Here is a 22,133-nt window from a genome sequence, read left to right on the forward strand (position 1 = left end):
ATTTTTCCCATGCACTCTGAAATGCATAATGTAAGGACTGGTCCAAAGCCTTAATGTATGCAAAATCTGATTTCACGGTTGATTCCATGAAACATCTTTTGTCACCGAGTTCACTAAAAATGCAAACCAGCCGTTTAGTCCTGAAGCCAAAGTCTGCAGGACATTATTCCACCGTTCACATCAGAGAGTTTCATATACTATCTCTGGTTGGGTGTATGAGCTTGTGATGAAAAATGGTGGAAAGTCCAGTCTGCAAATGTTGCTAAGCTTAATTATTTATACCAATTTGCTTAAGCCTGCATGCTGCCTGTGTCTGCAGTAGCTACTCATTTGGTCAGCTAAGTCTCATAGTGATCTTTCTGCTTCCTACTTGGATGACTGAATAATAAATAAAAAATATAAGGCAAGGTGAATGTCCTTGTTCAAACATGAATGCTCAGGTTCACACATGAACACAGATAGTCACATGGAGGGAAAATATTTCTGGATTGTGCTTCAATGAGAAAATGGCCATATCATTCTTGTTTCACACTGTGTAAAATGAGGACTATGCAAAATGGTGCAAAATAATTTTTAATTTCATGCAACTTCAGTTTCTCATTGGTTCTGTTATAGTAATTCCTGTTCTGAATAAACTACCATAAGATAGCAGAAAAACTGAGAAATGACTGCCAACACAAAGGACGCCCAGATAAGGGGGTCTGCAGTTAAGTTCTAGGTTTCACTGACTCAACCCCAAAAGTATTTCACCCCAGCACCACGCACGTCTCCAATCTCATCAGCCAGCTGCTCCGGGCTCATCTCTCGGAGACTGCAAGAGACCAGCCACCATACATTCCCCCCCCCTCCCAGAACACGGCACCCGAGGCTGCACACGCGTATGCCGCCCGCCGCGCCGCACCCACCGCTGCCTTTGAACAAACCCCGTCCATCCCCCCCCGCCCCCACTGCATGGGACAACCCTGCTCCCCACGAACAGCCCCACGCCCCGCTGTGCGTGGCCTCGACTACCGGGCTGCTCCTCCACCCCCAGAGCTCTCCCGGCCCCCGCAGCCCCTCGGCAACCGGCAGAGGCACGCGCATGCGTGTCCTGGACTGTGCGCGAGCGCGTGGAGGCGCGCTGCCGCGCGCGGCTGTAGGCAGGCAGGGCGGGGGCACGGCGAGCAGCGCGCGCGGCCTGGTGGGGCGCGGCGGTGGCGTTCAAGCCCTGCCTGCGGCGGCAGCAGCGAGCTCTCTGCAGTCAGCCCGGCTGCCTGCTCCGCGCAGCGCCCGCCGGCCTCGGACAGCGTCCCCGGGCGGGCGACCCGGGATGGGGGGGGGGGGGGGTGCTGCTCGTTTGTCTCGGTTTAAGGAGGTTGGCCCCCCCACCCTGGCACGGAGAGCGGTCCTGCTGTGGAGGTGCGGTCTGTGCCTAACGCACTGGGGGGGAGGGGGGCACGGCTGTCCGTTTCCTATGCCAGGCGGTGGCAAGGGAGCGAGCATGCTGCTAGGGTGGAAAATAATTCTTTTGTTGTAAATACTGGGACAAAATAGAAGAAGAGAGGTCTGTGCAGGTAGTGGGATAGAAGGAGTGGGACTCCCTTGTTCCCAACATTTGAAACGAGGACTGCAAAGGCTCAGGGCACAATCCCATCAGTAGGAAGGGTCTCGTAGGGCCATTGCAGGACTTTTCCTGCCAGACAGCAACTGTTCGAGGACATAAGGGAGGAGAGCATGCATCTCATTGAATAGGTAACTTTGGAGAAGGTCAGAGGCTTCTGCTATCCTTATTCTGGGCACAGTTTGAGAACTGAGATACAAAAAGAAGCTCAGGCGGGCAGAGTTACAAACAGAAACAAAGGGATGGATGAATAGCAGCTGGTAGGCTTCAAAGGCTGGTATATAACCAGCAGCTCCCAGTTCTGGAAGGCAAGAGTGTATTTCTCCCAGCTAAGTTGCAGTTATGCTGCAGGGAAACAGGGAACGGTACTGAGGAGCTGGACAAAAGGAAAAATGTGCCTTTGAAGGAAATGATAATTTGGAAGGAAAACGCTTCCATCTCTCTGCATCTCCCTTCTGCCCCTCCTTTTTGTCTCTGGCCCCTTCTCTTCTCCAGCTGTTTTTCTCACTGCATTTTTCCTCCACCATCTTGAGAAAGTTCCTATCCCTTTTCTGTCTGCTTGCTTTTGTTTCCTGTTCCATTCCCTCTTTTTGACTCCTGTTCTGCCCTTTTCTGTCTCTTTCCCCATTGTCTTTTGATGAATGCTATTGCAGCGATGACTTAGGATTTCAGTGCCGGTTGGGAAGGATCTGATGCAACCACAGGGTGGCTATACCTTGCAGGCGCTTTGCTGCATTAAGATTGATAAGCATCTGTCCTGCGAGCTAAAGAGCTTCAGACGGCAGGTTAAACGTCCCTGAGTTTCTCCCAGTCATGTTGGTGGTGTTGTCCTGTGTTCGGCAATTCTGTACGCACAGCCGATGAGACGATGTTGAAGGGAATCTGTTTTTAAGGCTTCTCTCGTTCGTGGGGAGTGGTTTCTTCATCTAAGTCTTGATGCTCCCTCTCGCCATTAGCAAGTGTGGTTACACACCCAGTGCCCGCTTGCCTGCCTTACACAGATGGAGGAGATTTAAGGCACATGCATGTCAAAATTAGGGGCTCCCCTCGCAGGGTCTGGCGCCATTATGGGAGCGGTGCTCAGGGGGCTCCCTGCGGTGCGAGGGGACCCTTCCCCTTCCCTCCTCCTGCGGCCAGGTGCTAAGGGAGGGGAGGATGGGAGTGCCTTGCAGGGAGGCCAGAACTAGGTCAGCATAGCTGGAAACTGCAGCTGGTGCAGTACGGGGGGGCGGGGGGGGTGAGACGGAGAGCCAGCGATAGCCAGAGGGGGGCGAGTGAGAGGAGCCGTGCTGGATGGAGCGGGGGAGAGGGGGCGGGGGGGGGAGGTCGCTCTGAGAAGTTGCGGGGGCGGGACAGCCTCATGCAGGCTGATTGCATGGCTGCCAGCACCCCCTTCCCGCTCCCCATCCTCCCCCAGACCCTCACTCCCTGTACCCGCCACAGGACTCCCGCCGAAGCCGCCGCCCGCTGCCTGCCGAGCCCCTGCCTGCCCTGCCCTGGTACTCGGGCTGGCATCGCGTGTAGCCATCGGGGTGGGCAGGAGGAAGTCTGCAAAAAGGGAGACGGAGAGAAAGGGAGGGTGGAAGGTGATGCTGGAAGGTGGATTGAGAGAAGGGTGTTATTAGGAGAAAGGAGGGAGAAATGGAGAAAAATCTGGTCAATGAATAAGGAACAGATGGAGACATGTATTTAAAAAGGAAGAGAAGCATGGAAGGCAACAAACAATGACAAGTGATGTTTCAGCACTTGTAATTGGTGCAGTGGGGAGGAGGTCATCTGCATTCCTCACAGTGCCCAGGCAAAAGGACACAGCCCCCTTGCCCAAAACCCACAAGGCAATAAAGCTGCTGCAGTCAGACGCTGCCAACATGCTTACCATGACCAGTAGCTTCAGCAGTACAGATGTACCTCGCTACTGTCCAAAGGTCATACTGCTATCACCCTTGGGAGTGCAATGAAAGCACATTTCAATACGGTTTGCAGTATGCCTTGTTCGACCTTTTGAGTGTTTCTACATCTCTGACATTGCCTCCCCTGTTACAGCTCCAAAGAAATTCAGATTGCAAGACTGGTGTTCTTTTGTCGTTGCTGTACAAGCTAAGCCTTACTTTGGCCCTTTCTCTCCCTCCCCCCTTTTCCTATTGCTTCTCCATTTTCCCCGCCTGCCCCCCCGCCAGTGCCCAGCGGCAGCCTTGCCCACACCGCCTTGTGTCGTCCACGGCTCAGCCTCCCTCAGACCTGGGCTTCCCAGCCTGCTGGGAACGGTGCAGCCTGCAGAAACGCACGCCCTCCCAGGCATGCCCTCCCCTTCTCCATGTCCCACTCCCCCCTCCTCTCTCCTGATCAGCCCCCGACTACATCCTTCCTGTCCTGACGCTGGCAGCGTGTCTCCTCCCTCCCTTCCCCATCCCTCCCCCTCCTCTCCGCGCAGCGCTCCCAGCCCTCACTGCAGTGCAATCCATCACTCCCAGCCAAGGTCCTCACGCCAGGGGAGGGGGAAGCCTGGCTCCCCGTGAGGCTGTGGGTGGGCAGGGACTGCAACTATCTCCTCCTTTGCTAAGAAGTGAGAAAAGCTCGCAGAATACAGACCCTTCTGGAATTAAAACCTCCCGTCTGCTTGCAGCTATTTTATTTATTCATTTACTTATTTAGTCTCTTTGTTTTCAAAGAAAAAAAATGTTTCTGCCAACATTCCAGTGAAGGTGACTGAAAGGAAACCAGGGAGACAGACAGAAAGCCAGAGTCAGAAAAGCTTGTGCAGAGAGAGAAACCGGGAGAAAAAAAAAAAAGACAAAAAAAAAAAAAGACAGACATATACAGAAGAGGAGAGAAACAGAGGAAGAAATACAGAAATAAAGAGGGGAGAAAAAAGATTAGATGCAGGAAAAAGAAAATGTAGGACAAAACCCAAGAATTAAATTGGAGAGAAACCCGAGATGGCAGGCATGGCAAGAGAACTCAAGGATGATACAGTAAATAGCTAAAGAAACCTTGCTCAAGAGGCTAGGTTGATACACTGAAATAAGGTTTAGATATTTTAACAAGCAAACCCAGCGTGCTTTGATATGAATGCAAATACAGCTGCATGCAAATGAAATTCCAGTGTCTTTTTATTCTAAGAACAATTAGAAATGAGGAAGTAATGGGTGAATAATTGAAGTCTTTTTTCATAAAAAGATACATATCAGGGCAGCTGTGTTGATGGACAGAGGCAAGAGGTTATTAGAATAATATCAAATATAATATAATATTAGGTTTTTCAGTTACCAGTGTTGTTGCCCTTTTGCAGGCATCTTGTAAAGGTGCCTGCATCTTGTGCTGATGCAGAATGGTCTACGTTTCCTGCTGGTTTCATCTCTAAGAGGTGAGCTAAATCAGTGCAGGCCCTTTACATGTAACGTATTACATTAGGACAGATTTTCATTAACATTGCTTGCCTTGGTTTCAGTCTGCCAGCAAGTCAGAATAGCGACTGTACATGGGGAAGGTCAGAAGAAAATTCAGGTGATCTGGTTGAAGTCAGCTGTACCTACAGGAGAAGCCGTGATTTATATCAATGCAGTTGCAGTAATGGCCAAAATCTTTGTTCAAATTCCTCTAATGTAAACTGTAGAATAAAACATAAATGAGTATTTAAAAGATAAGTCAGTCTCTACAATCCCTGTGAAGGTATAGGAAATGGAGGGATAAAAACCTGAAACGTGGTGCTTCCTAATTTTCCCCGCAATATAAACTCTTATTTGTCTGCTAACACATATATTATTTGTGTTTCTTCTACTCATTGCAATTGCTGTTCTCCTTTCTTACATCGTCCAGAAGCAGGGTAAGTGCTGTCAGTGCTGACACTGAAAAGGCCTTCAACAGTTTGCGTATTTTGGATGCGACCAGTTTAAAAACAGGCCTTGACAACAGATCTTTTTCTAAATGTTACAGAATTTAAAACAAATCACTTTTAAAGTTGCCACTTTTGCCTCCTTCCCTGATTATTTTTAAAATCTTATAGGGTATCCTATTTTCTAATATGATATATTATGATATAATATAATATAAATTAATATAATATATCCTCTCCCCTCCTCTCCCCTCCTCTCCCCTCCTTTCCTCTCCTTTCCTCTCCTTTCCATTCCTTTCCATTTTCCTCTTCCTGCCCCCAGTCTCTCTATGTGCACATGAAACATCCTGTCTACACATGCACCTGTACACCACCCTCCCTCTGTTGCCATTTTTAACTGAAAGGGCATATCCAGTTCAGGTATTGCAAGCTGTCCCAATTTCATCACATCTTGTAACACCCAGTACTCTCTGTAGGCCCACTACTGGACTCAGGAGATTGTGTGAGGATGTCAGAACGACATACACCTTGGCACTGCAACATCTGAACATCAGAGTAGCCCCTTCAGGGTCTGATTTTTGAAGCTGATCTGCTCAGGGAAGTGGGTTGGGGGATGCACCACTTGTGGCTTTGGACTGCTAGGGTAGGCAAAACTACCAAAATCTTTTCCACCTTGGAAGACTATTAAAAGACAATAAAATGGTACAAAAGGCTGGACCTCAAGTGAGACAGATACCGTAGCGATGGGAAAGCTTGACTGTGACTTGATCTCCACCAGACCAGCTCTGGTGCACCCCTCTGCATAGGTGTAAGACAACCCTCTGCTTCCTAACAGTGAATTCTTTAGCCAGCTCCAGTGCACAATCACTGCGCTGCAGTGGCAGGATTAATCCTGCTGACTTTGCTCCAGGGTTTGTGATGTCCAGAAGAGAAAGGAGAAGGGGAGGAGGAGTCTGTCATGTCTTTACTGGCATTTAACTCATGGCCACAGCCTTGTCCGTGTGGAAAACTTGTACCAGTTTAATTAAAGGTGGTGTTTCTATGTGGTCTAGAGTGGACACACAAAACTGGTCTTACAGGAGGGATTTATATATTTGTTCAGCTTAAAGTGTTACCTGTCTCCCTGAGAGAGCGGTCTTGGAAAAAAGTGCCTTAAGAGAAGCTGTATTTGAGCTCAGCTGCTTGGAGAAAGAGGAGTGCTGAGGGACACGTGGAATAGCCAGGAAGAATCAGCCCTCCAACAGTACAAGGGACCAAGAAAGGATGTTTGTGATAGTAGAACTACAGAAAGAGCAAAGGAGGAAACCCCAAAGCACAGCAAGGGAAGAAGGAAGGTCCTGACGACTTCTCTCTGTAGGCTTCTTGGCCATGAGAAGCCTGAAGCACATGGCCAAATGACCAATTGAACAGCAAAGATCTCACTGACTGCCTCTTCTTGTGCTCAATTCTTCACAAATGTTGAACTGATTTGAAGGAGCTAGGCATGTATTAATTAGAGTTTCATGGACTCCCTTAGGGTATTTTGTGACTGCAAGACTGCCTGCCCTCAAGGCACTAGCTTGTTGGTTTGGAACTAAAGGAATGAAGAATTCATTATTCTTGTAGATGGGACAACAGAAAGCATGACCGTCAGTCAAAAAGAGGTGGATCGCGTCCAGGCTCCTGTACTTTGCAGTGTTCCCACTTCTACGAAGTCAGATGTGAACCTCCCAAAACTCGGGACAGATGGAGCAGGCCTTGATCTCATGTCCCTTCCCACTGACAACCTCAGCAACAGGAATGGAACAACTGCAGGATAGTGTCAGATCTCAGCTATTAACGGAGCCCATCAGCACTGAGAAGTCATCAGCACTGAGAAGTCATCAGTGTAGGTCCCAAGAAAATTCATTTCAGCCCCAATTCACATGGCCAGTAGTGCTGCATTATTGACCTGATACGTTCAAACATCTTACAGCAGTTCATTAATTTCTCATCACTCAGATGTAACTTAATGTCTAGTTACTGTGAGGATATGTGAAGGCCAAGGAGACAAAAAGAGACAGGGAAAGAAATCAGCTGGCATTTAAATGCCTCTCCAAGACCTTTACAAATAGTGTGTCCCAGGATTACTTACCTATCTGCTTAGATGCAGTAATCTCTGCGGTGAAATGCACCGGGAGATTTTAATTTCTAAGAAGGCTGATTTTGTGTGTCATCCAAAATACCATGCTACCATTGCTATAGCATCTTTGGTAACTTCATGGGATCAGTATCTTGGAAGTAACTTGGAAGAGAACCTTTTGCTGAATCACTGTCACTGCTTCTGATCTTAGGTAAACACCTACAGGCACTGGGGTCAGCACAGCTTAAGGAATATATGTATGGAAATGTTTCCTTTATGAGTCACCTATGCTATTTACTGCAGCACAGTTCTCCTTCACACCATACTGTGACACCAATATCTGACTTTTTAGAGGGAAGAGTGCTTCATCTTGAGTCATCTGCTGTAGATGTCCCCAAGATACCCTCTGCTGGAGAAGGACGATTGCATGCAAAGCAGAAGACAGCAACGTGAATGAGAAATGAAGGTGCAGGAGGATGTTAATTATTCATATCTCCCAGCCATGAAGCTGTCCTTCAAACTATCTTTGTCAATGTTATGGAGCAAGGATGGGGAAAAAAAACCCCAAGATTCTTTTCTGTCCCAAAAAGCAAACCATTTAAACAGTTGTGGATCCAGTAGACTGACAAACAGGAGATCTAAGAGGAGAGCCTTCTTACCAGATCGGGGCCTGCAGAAACAGAGCCACATCTCTTGAAGAATGTGCTTGGACTGCAAGAGGAAGAAAAGTGGGGCTTCGCATGCCGGTGTGCTGCAGCTCCCTCCGGTGTCCACAGCGAGCAAGAGCAGCAGGATGCTTCCAGTTATTTCACTGCAGTTTGTCTGCTTCCCAGCCAGCGCTAAGGTCTCCAAACGGAGGGGTGCTGCTAGCACAAGTGGCCTACCCACACTGAGTAGCTGGGGGAGGACACAGTCTTCCACTTTGAAAAAAATTATTTAAAGCTCAAAAGTAATCAGAAGAAACCTTGCCCAGGACTAGAGGTGAATCCCGCACTCTGTGGGAGACGGTGGTACATCAAGATATCGCTAGACCAACACATTCGGCATCAATGAAAGTTTCTAAATAAATGTGTTCGGAATTCACAAGGTCTTCAAGATATTTTAGTTATCCAGTTAAGCAGTAACAGAGTAAATGACAACAGAGGCACCGAGAAAAACCAAAACCAAACCAAGCTGTATAGAAAGATGGAGCCCAAACATACTGCTGTGTGGACTTCCAGAAAAAGCCAAGGATCTGAGAGGATTCCTCAGACCAGATCATAACTTCCATCACTTCCTTTTGGTTGTTTAATCACTTTCTGAGCATCTCTACTGGTCTGAGTTTTAGCTAGTCCCTGAAAGTGGGAAGGGTGGTTTCTCGCTCCAGTGAAACAAAGTGATGGTGCTTTGGCCCGGAAGGCTGCCCTGGTGAGCAGGGAAGTGCTGAGCTTTCCCCATCCCTTCTACCCATCCTTAGGTACTGCCCATCACCAGTGCTTCCCCCACGAGTCTTCAAGGACCAGAAATAAGAAGGACCAGTCATTCTGTCTTTTGAGCACTGCCACAAACAATGCTCAGCTACTATTAAGTAAGGAGCGGTGGCTTCAGTTATGTCACATGCAGGTAATGTTCTTCTGGTCTCTTGTGGCAGCCAGGATGTAGTGAGGATTTCTTTAGTAACTGTGTACAAGGCATTATAGGATTTTATTCCTAGACTGCAATTTGTTGAGAAGAAACGAAGGTTACCTAGGTACCAGGATAAGCCTTGGGGGACACAGCTTTCCCCTACAAGGTTTCTGTGTTTCATTGCTGTATGAGGGAGGGAGGGTCATTTCCTAGCTTTCTCCTTGGCTTCAGGGCTGAGATTGTGCCTTGAACATAGAAGGGGCACCGTCCAGCCCGTGTCTCCTCAGACCCAAGGGAGTAATTCCAGAAGCAGCAAAGGGAACGGCCGTGTCTGAGAAAGCAACAGGAGATGGGGGATCCAGGGGCTGCTGGAGGAAGGGTTAGGGGAGAACGGCTGTTCCAGTGGGGCTCACTCACTCATAAAATGCAGCGTGCTTGGAGGCACAAGGGAGTATGAAGGGGTTTATGTCTCTCCCATTTTCCTACGGTTTTTTTTTTTTCTGGTTTGTTTGGAGGGGTTTTTTGCACATGTTTTCCCTATTCCCCACTTTTCTTAGACTGCAACGCCAGAACAGCAGCAGCGTTGCAGAAGGGACCCCGTGCCCCGTCCCGTGTCGTGTCCCCCCCTCCCCGCCACGAACCTGCCCCTCGGGGGTAGGGGAGCCCCATCCTTCGGGAGGTGCCGGCCCCCCGCCCCGGCGCGGGGCAGCGGGCTGATGTCATCACTGTTGCTGCCAGCCGATTGGCTGCCTGCCAGCCCGCCATCTGCCCGCGGCCGGCGGGGAGCCGCTGCCTCCCGACCACCCCCCCCCCCCCCAAACCCCCCGGTCCTCCCCGGTGCCGCTCCCCGCTCCTGCTGCCCGCGCTCGGCGCCTGCAGCAGGCCGGAGCGGCTGGAGGAGCATCGCTTGCAGGGCGGGCCGGGCGGGCCGTGTATCCGCAGCGTGACAGTCCGGGGCAGTTACCCGGGAGGAGGCGAGAGTCCGTCCCGGCGCCGTGGCCAGCCGAGCGCGTCGTTTAGGCAAACAGGGATGCGGTCTCTGCAGGGTCTGTGTGGGAGAGGCGGGCAGGGAAACAGTAAGAAAAGGGGACCAAAGGACTGGGGTGGAAAGAGACAGCGGCTGAGTGGGGAAACGAGGCGTAACGGCGTAAGGAGGAGAAGACGGACTGCGTAGGAGGGCAAAACAAAACGGGACACGAATGTGTAACGTAGACACAAGAATCCGTCCCTGGTGCTGGGCCATCCTGGGGGAATGGGAGGAGCGGGCTCCCTTCGGAGGATAATAAACTCTGGAATGAGGGTGTGGGCTGCTGCTCCTCGCTCCCCCCCTCATTCCAGATGCATGATGACACCACGTCCCACCATCTCGCTGGCTTCTCCTTTTTCTTTTTTTTTTTTTTTTTTTACTAAAAATCGTATTTTGAAGACAACCAAAAGTAGAACGTGTTCTGGGTGTGGCTGCATGTGATTTACCCAATAGCCAAAGTGGGGGGGACCGCTGAAGGGGAAAGACAGAGCGTCTGCTGCTGAAGGGAGCGAAGACTGAGGGCTGCAGTAAGTGATGGGGACTTTATCTATTCTCTCAGTGCTCCTCAAGATAATTTAAAAGTGGAAGAGAGCAGAGGGAGACAACAAGGGGAAACTTTTCTTTGCATGCTCTGTGTGTGTGTGTAGTGGGGCTTAGCCACCTGGATGAGAAAAGAGATGGAGACTGGAGAAAGGAGGTGGAAAGAGAAAGAAAGCAGATGGAGTTATATGTTCCTTCCAAAATGTTTCAGAAACACCTGGAAAACTGGCCAGATTAGGAGGGAGACAGGTAAGAGGGAGGCTGTGAAGATCAAATTTTCCCCCTCAAAGTCTTGAGGGGGAAATGGAGACAGCAAGCAAAGAGTTTCTGTGCTATAGGGGAGGGTACCCCTGTTCCTACCTTAGCTTTCCTCTGACTCCTCTCTCCTCCACTCCACAGGCATGAAGACCCCTGGAGCCTGTATACTGTTGTGTCTCTTGGCACTCTCCTTGTCCCCAGCTGGTGAGTCCTTACACCAGGGGGAGGATTTCTTCTCCACCCTGGCCCTGTGGAGTTTCCTACGCAGGGTAATGTGCAATGACCTAAAGAGAAAGACAGAGACATGTAGATGGACAATGAAGGGGTAAGGACCGAACAGGAAAGGCAAAGTGGATATAGGGTTGTAAGGAAAAATTTAGGTACTGGGGACTGGTTCCCATATCTGTCCACTCTGCAGTAAGTCCTGGGAGTCCCAAGAGAGAGGTCCGCAGCCTCTACTGCTGGGATGTTTGGGTAAACAAAACAGCCAGGTCGAGTTGAGAAAGAGGTTTAGCTGTGCTTTGTGCTTACTGTAGACTGTGCTGTACTTCACATGGCTGACCACCTGTGTTTGCATGCTCTGCACAGCATTTCCCAGTGCTCCACAAAACTTGTTCTGTCATAGTCGTGAGGTATTTGCTATCACTAGCAGTTCCTGATGGAATGGCCCCTTCCAGGCCACTCGCCTGCCAAAAGGTTTTGTAGTTTTTTGTATATCTGTTTTGAGAAACCTAGCCTCCCTAGTTCAAACCACTCTGCTTTTGTTGTTGTTCTGGTTTATTGCTCCACTTCTTTGTTTGCTTGGAATTACTTTGGCAAAAATTCAGGTGGGATCAAATTTGTTTAAAAAAACCCACAAAAAAACCAAGAGGGCAGCATCAGACATTATAGTCAGAAGACTCAGAACAGATAGCAAAAGAAGATTCATTCCAGTGAATGGAAAATCTTTGCCCAGGAAAGACATTATGTAGGAGACAGATAACTGCACCTATCACATTCAAATCAGGTCGTTCTAATCTACTCTCCTCAGTCCTCCCCTCATGCTGAAGTCTGGTTCTGCTCCCAATAGCACTTTTTCCTGTAAAAGTGCACAGTAGAGGTTGTCACTTTTGTAACTGTGAAGCAGGGAGGTGAGGCATCCAAGAGATGAGCTTGTAGGTGGCCAGCAGAGTTAGAGGTAGGAAAAAAAGGCTGTGGTTTTTATGATGCATGAAGCAGGCCTGAAAGGAATATTTCATGCTTTTGCGTTGTTTGGGTTTTTTTAGCATTTCTGTGGTTTTTTGTTTTAACTTGGAAAACATCAGGAATCACTAGCTGGTCTCATTGTCTCTTTTGGTTTTGAGCGAGCTACGGATTCGGTGAATTAGGGTTGCAGTTTTCTCAGACATCAAGGATGAATTTATTGCAACTTGGACAATAAAATCCAATAATCTATAAAGCATGTGAATTGTGTACCATAGCAAATATAAATTGAAGTGACTGAAAATTTGGTAAGAAAGTCACCTCTTTTGTCTCCTCTCCTCATATACAGAGGTTTCACTTCACTTGTGTCCGGTTGTTTCTGAATTGGACTAGTTTTCTAGTTATCTCCTAGGGAGGAAAAAAAAAAGCGCTACTAAGAGCTGACTTTTCAATGTCAGAGAAAAGGAGGGGAGCCTCCTCCCTTTTGCCATATGACTCCTGTTTCAAATCTGGCATCATTGGCCCCTGCAATGGTTTCAGAATTTGTGTCCTTCCTTTTGTATCAGAAACAAATGAGAGAGTGTTCAATATAATTTTTCTCCTCTACTTGTTACCATTAAGAGATTAGCCAGAACAGGGAAAGTTTTGGGCTGCACTACATTGTGCACTTATTATACATGTCTGGCTTTCCCTGGATCAGTCACCAGCAGCTGAGCCCTTGCTGGCAGCTGGGTGGGGAAGGGAATAGCAGGGTCCAGCAACTCCTGCAATGCTACAGAACAGGATTATAGAGGGGTCCCAAGAGTCCCTCTGCAGCCTGCAAGTAACTGCTCTTGGAATGAGGAAGAACTAAGACTAAAGCTCCAGACCTGATAGTTTTTACCCATGCAGTGCTCCCATTTAAAACAGAAAGCTAAAGGCTGAGTTTGTAAGATGTAGCAGGGTGTACTGGTTTTTGGGCTGGTCCTGCACACATCCATGCAGTGCCCCAGATCACTGTTTTTTTCCTGCCAACTCCTTCCTTCATCCCACCCCAGTTATGCAGACGTTTCCCTCCTCTGTGGCTAGCAGGAAATATTTTCCTATTCCTGGCTGCTGTAGGAAGCAGCTCTCTCACCCTTTATATTTGGACAAACGAACAGTCTAGCTCAGTTTCAATTTCTCCTCTTCCACACAACATGCACAGCTAAGCCTTTATCATTCTCTCTCCAGTGTGCCCAGGAGCTGAGACGGGAAAGATCTTCTCTGTGCTCCGTACCCAGGCAGGACGATGGACGAGATAATTATTTGCCTAAGGAGCTACAAGACCTGCAATCTGTTTCTTACTGTGCCAATGACTCAATCTGTGACCCCAAGCAAATAATTTCCATGACTCAGTTCTCTCTTTTATAAATTAGAGAGAGGGTTTTTGACCAACCTCCAGACCAGGGAGGGCATTGTTTTCAAAATGCATCAATTGGGGTTTCAGAAATGCAAAGTCTGGTAGCAGATATGGAGGTATTTACTATCTTGTCCCTGTGCCTAGCCTTCAATCCTGGTGGAAGCAGCAGGGATAGGATCAGGACCCGCTGTACTCAAAAGTCCTTTAAGAACAAACCCAGCCAGCAGTGGAGACTGGGACAGACAGGAGATAATTTCTCCCTTCAGCAGAGGGCAGTGGTGTCTCCTGGACAGATAAGCATCTCAAAAATTTCACAAAGCCTGCAGACTGTAGAAGTTCCTCTCTCTGTCCTTACTTCACACCCTTCTCTTTTTCTTTTGCAGACTGGTTTCCATGGGTGGTCAATGGGCAAGAACTGGAAAGTGCAACTGGTAAGTATTACAGGCACCTTATGTGCTAAAGACTGCTCATGTGACCCAGTTGTCCTCTGTAGTTACAGCCTGTTTAATTGCAAATGCTGTTCTTTGTTTCCTTGCCTCTGACGTTGTGAGCTTGCCTTTCAGTGAAGATTAAATAAGCCCTCCAAGTCAACCTGCTAAGTGTTGTGTGTTCTTTACAAATAATTCACTGGTTGGGTTCCTGAACATTTAGCTGAAGTTATGTTCACAGTCAAGGGTTGTGGGAGATCCATGAGAGCTGATAACTCTTCAGCCATGAGATGCTTAGGGAATTCTACGGCTGCTCAGGAAAATCCCAAGAAAAAGGGTGCATAAGTGGCACGGTGCTTTAGCAGTGAGGCCACCGCGAAGGAATATTGACTGATCTTCATGCTGACTGTGGTGTTGGGAGTGAATTGCTTTATCCTTCTGGACTTTTTTCTATTTCTGTGACATGATAAGATAAAATGAACCTATGTTTGCATCATGCTTCAACACCTAGAAGAACCACAGGGGCCTGCCTTTTTTTCAACCTGAAGCCCCTGGCTAAGCCATCAGACATTTCCCGGCTGTGATCCTGTCATGTGCAATACTTGGGGCTTCCTAGAAAGCTATTCAGAGGCCGGTCCAAAACATGTCCACCAAGCTTCCCTTTCCTTCACGTTTTGTCACTCCATTACACGTACCCCAGCTTTGCCATCAGTTGTCTTTCAAAGAAACTCATCTGCTGATGAATTTCCACAGTCAAGGCTAGGTTCTGGAGTTGCCTCCCTCTTTCTCTGCAGTGAGTGCCACAGCTGTCTGTCCTGCTGCTGCAGGAGCCATCAGCACCTTCGTTTCAGACATTTTTCCTTCCCATCGAGATGCCCACAGTGGCCATATCTGATAAGTCAGAATATGAATCCAGAGTTCAGTAAGGGTTGATGCAACTTGTGCACTAAGAAATCCAGTCCCAGGCCGGTCACTGAAAAGGGGGATGGCTATGGGTGGGATGGGGGTACTGTGTTTATTTATGTATTTCCTGGATTGGATCCCACTGTCTCATGAGCCTACCATGGCGGCCGAAGTAATTCAAGCTAGCTAGGGCTAGCTATGTAAGGGACCACAAAGCAAAGACAAGCTCTCTCAAGGACATTCTCTCTTTTCCAGGTGAAGTTAGCACCGACTCTCTTATCAGCACCTCCGGTAAGCTCCTGTCTCTTGGCAACTTTAGGCTTCTTGTCCCCTTTTCACCTTTACTCCTGCCTACATAGCCCCAGGAATCACCCATTATGCTCAGAAACTCCTCTTCCCTACTTTTGACATCTAGCGGTGCTCTTCCAGTGCTTATGGCTATTGGGAGTCCTTTCTGTGCTCCGTGCAGGGAGATGAATTTGGGGTGGCTTAATGACCTGTTCTCCAAGGAAATGCCAATCTCACCTGGTGTACCAGGGCCCTCTGAAATTGTTTGCACTGCACGTAGCCATGAAATCCAAAGCTCACGCAGCCTGGGCTTCCAGAAAAGGTTGCGGGAAAAAAGAGACTAAGTGACAAGGGAGAGAAATTGGTCAGGTTCACCAGTTAACTGGGCAGCACTGGGACACAGGTTGTGTGCGTGTCCCCTGACAGCTAGCAGCCATGCTTGAGTGCTCAGGAGACAGACGTGGCAAAAAGACAAAAGACAGTAATAAAGCAAACTCTGAGCAGTGGTGGGGTGGGGAGGTGGAAATATTGTTATTTTAGTACTGTCTTCCCTGCCATACCTGCGGCTACATCACTGGGGGGCAGCAAAATGTATGCGAAACATAGGGTAGATGGAGGACACTTGAAAATGAGCACTTGTAGCATGCAATGTGCTTCCTTAGAGAGCCAAGCCTTGTTGTGGAGATAGCCCCAGGGGAAGGACACAGAACTGATGGAAGTGTATGCATGTACAAGATAGGTTAATCCTGACGGACTCACAATGGGGAATGGAGGAGAGTGCCAGAGGCTCAAGAAGAAGCCTCCCCACTTTTTCTGTATGAGTCCTGTGTCAAATCTGGCACCACTGGCCTCAGCGATGGTCTCTCTCTCTGCTGGGGCAGTCTCTCAAACACTGTTGCATGGCAACACTCTGAGGTGGGGGGGCCAGGTAGGGCAGGGAGAGGGAGAACATATCTGGTCTATGATAAGGTTCAAAAGACAAAGGAGAGGCAGCAGCTCTTGTCTGTTGCTGGGAAGTGCACTGTGTGTGTAGGAGAGCTCATCTGAGAGTGGTGTCCCATTCTCCAGGACAGCAGTTCCATGGTCTTTCCTCTGCCCTGTGACTCTGCTCATCAACTGGCTAGAGTATTGTGGGTCAAGCTGACCAGCTGTCATGGGACAACACTGGAGGAGAAAAGTGGAAGCACAATATTGTATAAGCGAGGTGCATGATCTTCCTGGTGGGGTTGGGAGGTGAAAACTGCCTGTGTCAATCTCATGTTCGGTGTGTGAGACGGTCTGTAGGAGGGTAGATAAGAGCTGGTGTCCAGACCAAACTGGCAGTGGCTAACCTACATCTAAACCTGAAAAGACTAAATGTGAAGCCTTTACAGCAGACTTTGGCTTCAAAACACTTATTGTTGAGGGATCAAGAAGAAACTCTTCACAAAGGGCATGCCATGGGACCCATCTCTGCTCTACAGCATCCCATCAGCTCTAGGACACCCAGCGTATTTGCAGGGAAAGACTGCAGTCACTCTGACAAGTCAGATAACATCATGATCAGTGTTGTCTGTGAACCAGATGTGGGATGGCTACTGGTCAGAGGTGGCGAGCCATCGGCAGAACTGTGGGAGGGGGAGAGAGGCTGAAAGCTCAAATTAAGATCTTTCAGAACATCTTTTTTTCCAGCTGCAGCTGTGACACCACCTGTGCTTCTTAGTCCTGGTGAGTTTATTCTCAGTTCACAGCCAAATGTTGCAGACCCCCCTTCCCTCTCCTTGCCCAGTCCCTTGCATAGCCAGAATCCTGCCTCTCCTGACTGCCCCTGACTGCAGCCCTGATGCCCGAAGGACTCCTTCTCTCCACGGCCATGTGTTTTGTCTGTGCTTCTCATTGACACTACGGCATGTGAACGTGTATACAGAGAAGTGTAAGTCCTCTATAACTGTTGATGAAAACTTGCGCCTGGCAGTCACTCCTCTGAGTTCCTTTGCAGTTTTTCCCTGGGTAAATAATAAAATTTTCTGGTTTACTGTGGTACAGGTGGGTTGCTTTATCAGAGGGAACAGCAAACCAACCTCCTTTTGACCCCTTGTCATGGACATTAAAGAACCAGCAGTCTGGGGGTGCTGTTTCTTAAAGGAGTCACTGTTCCTTAGTAAGAAGCAGTCACAGGCTCCTTCACTTCTTGTCTAAAATGGATGGCAATTACAGCAACTGAATACATTTACCTGACCTTTTGAATTATAAGTCAAGATTCCCTTACAGCGTAATTTTGAACAGTAGTGGTAATGCTTTATGGTAAAGCTTGGACAGAGTTTTAGCATTGTTGGCTGGGTAGCTGGCACTAGATTCATATTGGATTTGTACCTTCTCTTATGTTTTCATGTCAGTAACCATGAAATCTTTTTCCACATCAGAAGTTACAGTGGCGGGCTCTTGAAAGAGAGCCAGTTACTTGTTTTCAGTGAGCTGATGTCTAGGAAGGAATCATGGTAAATCACACTAACTTTGCTACCCTCTCTCTTACAGTTCAGTCTGACAGCGAAACTACCACGGCTTCATCAGGTATGTTTAAGTTTGCTGCCTGCACCCCTTCCCAGACACACTTTTACCCACCCTGTTACCTCTCCAGGCAGGTGCTGGCCAAGCACGGAGCTTTGACTCCTGGAAAATTCCCTTCACCCTGTTCCTTGAGTTAGAAGTACTGGAGAACGACAGTAGTGGAAGCTGAAGCCTTCCCTGGGATGGCATGCCCAGGAGGGGAGGAACTGGCAGATCACCAGACCAGACGTGCTGGGTCAACATTCTGTCATTTTCAGTGGCCAAGACCTGGCATTTCAGAAGGAAATGCAAGAAAACCCATCATAGTTAGCTGCGGGGCTGATTGACCAGAAAAGATAGGAACCAGATTTGTGTCCTGAAGTGTAGGATTGCAGATCTATTAGAAACACGTGTCTTAAAAATGCAGCTACAATTTACATTTTGTTTATTTGTGTCTGTCCCCTTTACAGCATGTGCCTTCTGTATTGAGGATTCCCAGTGGGCTTGTTTTGCACTTCACTCAACTTTCCCTTACTTTTGTCTTATGAGGCAAGGGGATCAGAAATGTCTGCCTTATTTTCCTCTTCTCTAAACCATCCCCATCTCTGACAAGGGAGTGGAAAACAGAGGCTAGGGTCTTCCCTATAAGCCTAGAGGACAGTACCTAGTGATGAAGTTATATGTGTGCCAGAATGAGTGCACCTGCAAATCATGCTGGATTGCACCTCTGTGTGTATGTGTTTGTGTTCCCAGATTGTCGTGAAGAAAAGTTCCCTTGCACACGCCTGTACTCTGTTCACAAACCAGTAAAGCAGTGTATCAGCTACCTCTGTGTTACAAGGTAAGAAACCAGCAGTCCCTAAGAAAAGCCCTATAAAGTCTCCAGAAACAGCATGTCCAGTTCAGCAATTGTTTCCTTTGAAGACTAGAGGTTCCTTCAGGGAACCAGTTAGTGAGATGAATCCTATTCTCAGAGTGTCCTTTTGGGGTGATTAATTAAAACAGCACAATAACTATTATCTGTGCAGCACTAAGGAGCTGTAGTATGCCCTATATTGTAATCTGTATTTGAGGTATTTGGCCATTTCATGAAGTCTTGACAAAGATTACTTTACTATTGACAACAGCCTTATTCTAGACTAACTAATCCTAAAAAATTAGGATTTGCCTCCTCATTAGTGAATATACATGTTTATTGCCTGTATCCCTTTTTTGTTTCTTTGGGTCCCTGTGCCTTCCACTGCTGTCCTTGGCGTGTTCCTGGTGACCCCTCAGCGTGCGTCGCATGTACATAATAAACAAGGAGGTGTGCTCTCGCATTGTCTGCAAGGAGAATGAGGTCATGCAAGGTGAGTGAAAGCACAAGCTATCCTAGAAGAATAGCTGCAGCTATCTGATAGAGTCTCCAAGCTAACTAATTACCCAACACCAATCCATGTGTAGTAGTTTCCCTGGACTTGGTTTGGGGGAGCTCTAGTGCAATGCAGCTTTGCATCCAGTACACATGCCATGAAAAACACTGGGAAGCAGATATCTTACTACCAAGAAGTATGAGAGGTCTGCCTTCCTCGATCTTGATCATGCTCTACTAGCCCCAGAGACACCCTTACTCAAAGTTGCATTCCTTTGAGGTTAAAGAGTAATTCTCAGTATTTCTATTCATGAATAGAAACAGGATCCAGTCTAGATTTCTTATGCAGTCTTTGTTGCAGCAGAATAGGAGTGATTTTAATATGTATTGTACATGAATAAAGCCAGAAGGAAATTAATAAAAGCCTAAGGACTTCTTCACTTGCTTCATCTATATGAGGATTCAGCAGTTCCAACAGTTCCTGTAGACACAGAGAAGGATGTACCTCTAAGTATTCTCGTGGTGAAGAATTTGAAGGAAGCTTTGTTTATCTGTCAACATGTGTGTGTCTGCTATGTCTTCAGATGAGATCTGTCGCCAGCTGGCTGGCCTTCCTTCTCGACGTCTCCGCCGATCTGGGCAACCCCTGCATCTCCCTTGCAGACAACTCCTGGAGCAGCAGCGCAGAAGTCCTAATGCTCTGTGAGCTACCAACAGTGGGAGAGAAAAAGAAAGGGAGAGAAGAGAAATCATCATCCACTACGTACAACCCAAGACAAGTCCTCACTTGTGATTTCCCCACCATTTCCTTGCTTCTCCGCCTTCCCCCACATCCTCTCCTTCAGGTGCTGCAGCACACAGAGTCCCCTCTCTGCTAGTCTGTCACGGTGGCTGTTGTCATCTTCTAAATCTGTTGCTGAGGATGTGGGATGCTCCCCTCTTTTCTCTCAAACTCTGTTTGGCAGGCCATGAACTGCTCATTTCCCAGAGGTCCTTATAAATGTGCTGCATCTTCTCTTGCTTTGCCCCTGCAGAGAGACATGAATGGGGACAGGATGTAGTCCTCTCCAATGGCACAGATGGCCTAAGCTGCGTCTCATGTGGAGGAGTGCAAACCTTTATGCCCTAGGACTCCTGGCCTAGGTTTCTTGCATGGCATCAGTGAGTTCAGATATGGTTAGTCAGCCTGAGCCTCTCCGGTGCTCCTGAGCCACTGAGTTTGCTGTGTGATAGCATAGCCTCCTCCTGTGTGGGCTGGCCTCAGGGAAGTGACAGAACTGGGAGATGAGCTGTCCTCAACCCAAGGCAAACATCATTGTCCCTGTATGGCAGCAGATCATTTATAACTATCTCTGGGAAGTTCTTTGTCTCAAGCCCATTGCCTCCCTCACACACAACTGCTACCAAAAGGAAGAATTCTGGATTTAGTATGGCAGTATATTTTTCTCAAGATGTTGGAACAGAGTGCTGCCTCTTCCTCTCCCTCCTCTCCTCTCCCCTGTTCTGTCGCTCCCTTCCCATTGAAAAAATCTCTTGATGCCCATTCCAGGCAAGTTCCAGGGAGCAGGAAGTATGGCTGCCTCTGCTCCTACACCCAAGAGAGGCCACGAGAAACCTGTGTGTCCTCACAGTACTGGGAACTTGCAATGAATTAGTTTGTCCTGGTAACTTGTCTTGATCTGGCTACCTCCACACTCTCCAGTTGCTGAGCCTGCTTTCAATATCTCTGCTTGAGTTCCTACCTCCTGACCTGGGAGTTCCTGCACAAAGCAGAAAGGAACACAAATTGGAATGGGATGCAGGAGAAGAATCATTATCTGGAATCCCTGTTTTTTCCTGCAGGTTCTCTGTCTGTGCTGACCTGCACAGAGCCAGGTGCTGGTTGGGAGGCAAATGTATCTGCCGGTATAAGCATAGAGGCAGGCCAACCTGGGGAAAAGAATTCACTCTGGTAGCACTGGATGTCTGTGGTCTGCCTGAGAACTTTGTTTTCCAGATATATGGGAAACATTTCCAGGTATATGGGCAGTTTTCACTATGAGACTGGGTAGGGCAAGTGGGGAAGAGCAATCTGAAGTGTATTAACCACTTATGTGACTCTTAGTGGCATGATTCTGTGGGGCATCTGAGCTGAGCAGTTTAGCTCACTGCAGCAGCAGATCAGCAAGACCCTGTCTTTAGGATCTCTAAGCGTTGTTCCCAACTAACAGCCAGTTTGCTAGAGTAAGCATTCACACCCTTCACATAATATACTCTGCTGCTGAACTGAGTACCGTTCAGCCTTGCAGAAGCACAGGTCTGCTGCACAGAGCCAGAGTCACACAATATAAGGGACAGTCTGCTGCACAGAGGCAGACGCTTCCGAAAAAAAGAGCAAAACAATTAAAGTAAGAGCCTCTCCCCAGGACTCGGATTTCTGCTGTATGCAGCAAGAAGCTGGTTACATCCTCTGTGTAGGGGAAGACACCCCTGTACAGACATAGATTTGTTCGATATAAGGTCAAAATTGGCCATAGATGGGCTAAATGTCACTGTATTAATCCAATATACAGGAGAAAGAATTCCAGGCTATGCGGTGAGCGGAATTTCATCCTATACATAGGGGCATAGCACCCCTACACAGAGGCTGATGCTCCTCTTGAGTACTCGAGGCTCATGAGACTAGGGATGGAGGAGGAATTTCTCTGTACTGAGAGTATGCACATTTCTGTAGAGAGGAGAGCACTGAGAGCTTGATCTCAAAGACATTCAAGCCACTGGCACCCACTGACTTCTGTGGTGGGACGCCTGTGGAATTTGCCTGTAGGAGGAAGGTAGGATGGAGATGAGATGTTAGAGGGAGATTTTGGAAATTGGACTAGGCCAAATCTCCACTCTGTATTTAGAGTTGAATGTAAGCTGATATAGATATAGATATATAACTGTATAACATAGCTACTGTACAGTATATAGAAATTTAACATTCATACAGGTTGGAGAATGGTTAGAAACCTTTCTGTTGCTTGCTTTCAGCAGGGACAGGAAGAGGTGCTCCTCTCCAGGAGAACACTGTTTTAATGTTAGAGTCCATATAATGCACACAAAATTATTAAAAGAAAATTAATTTCCTGT

At 47.9% G+C, this 22,133-nt stretch overlaps 1 protein-coding gene across 3 annotated transcripts; it reads left to right on the top strand.

Moving 5' to 3' along the window:
- The first annotated feature begins 10,555 nt into the window (after positions 1-10,555).
- On the top strand, positions 10,556-22,133 carry MFAP5 (microfibril associated protein 5). 3 transcript variants are annotated; one of them, XM_054804960.1, is made up of 9 exons: positions 10,556-10,692; positions 11,105-11,167; positions 13,910-13,957; positions 15,113-15,148; positions 16,817-16,852; positions 17,660-17,695; positions 18,425-18,512; positions 18,947-19,020; positions 19,607-22,133. In XM_054804960.1, the coding sequence occupies exons 2-9, from the start codon at positions 11,107-11,109 to the stop codon at positions 19,726-19,728; spliced, it is 501 nt and encodes a 166-aa protein (XP_054660935.1). In that variant the 5' UTR covers positions 10,556-10,692; positions 11,105-11,106; the 3' UTR covers positions 19,729-22,133. The 3 variants fall into 3 exon arrangements, with proteins under 3 accessions (XP_054660935.1, XP_054660927.1, XP_054660923.1); XM_054804948.1 differs by lacking the exon at positions 10,556-10,692 and adding an exon at positions 10,730-10,954; XM_054804952.1 differs by lacking the exons at positions 10,556-10,692; positions 16,817-16,852 and adding an exon at positions 10,728-10,954.

Source organism: Grus americana, chromosome 1 (assembly GCF_028858705.1).
Source record: "Grus americana isolate bGruAme1 chromosome 1, bGruAme1.mat, whole genome shotgun sequence".
Lineage (NCBI taxonomy): Eukaryota > Metazoa > Chordata > Aves > Gruiformes > Gruidae > Grus > Grus americana.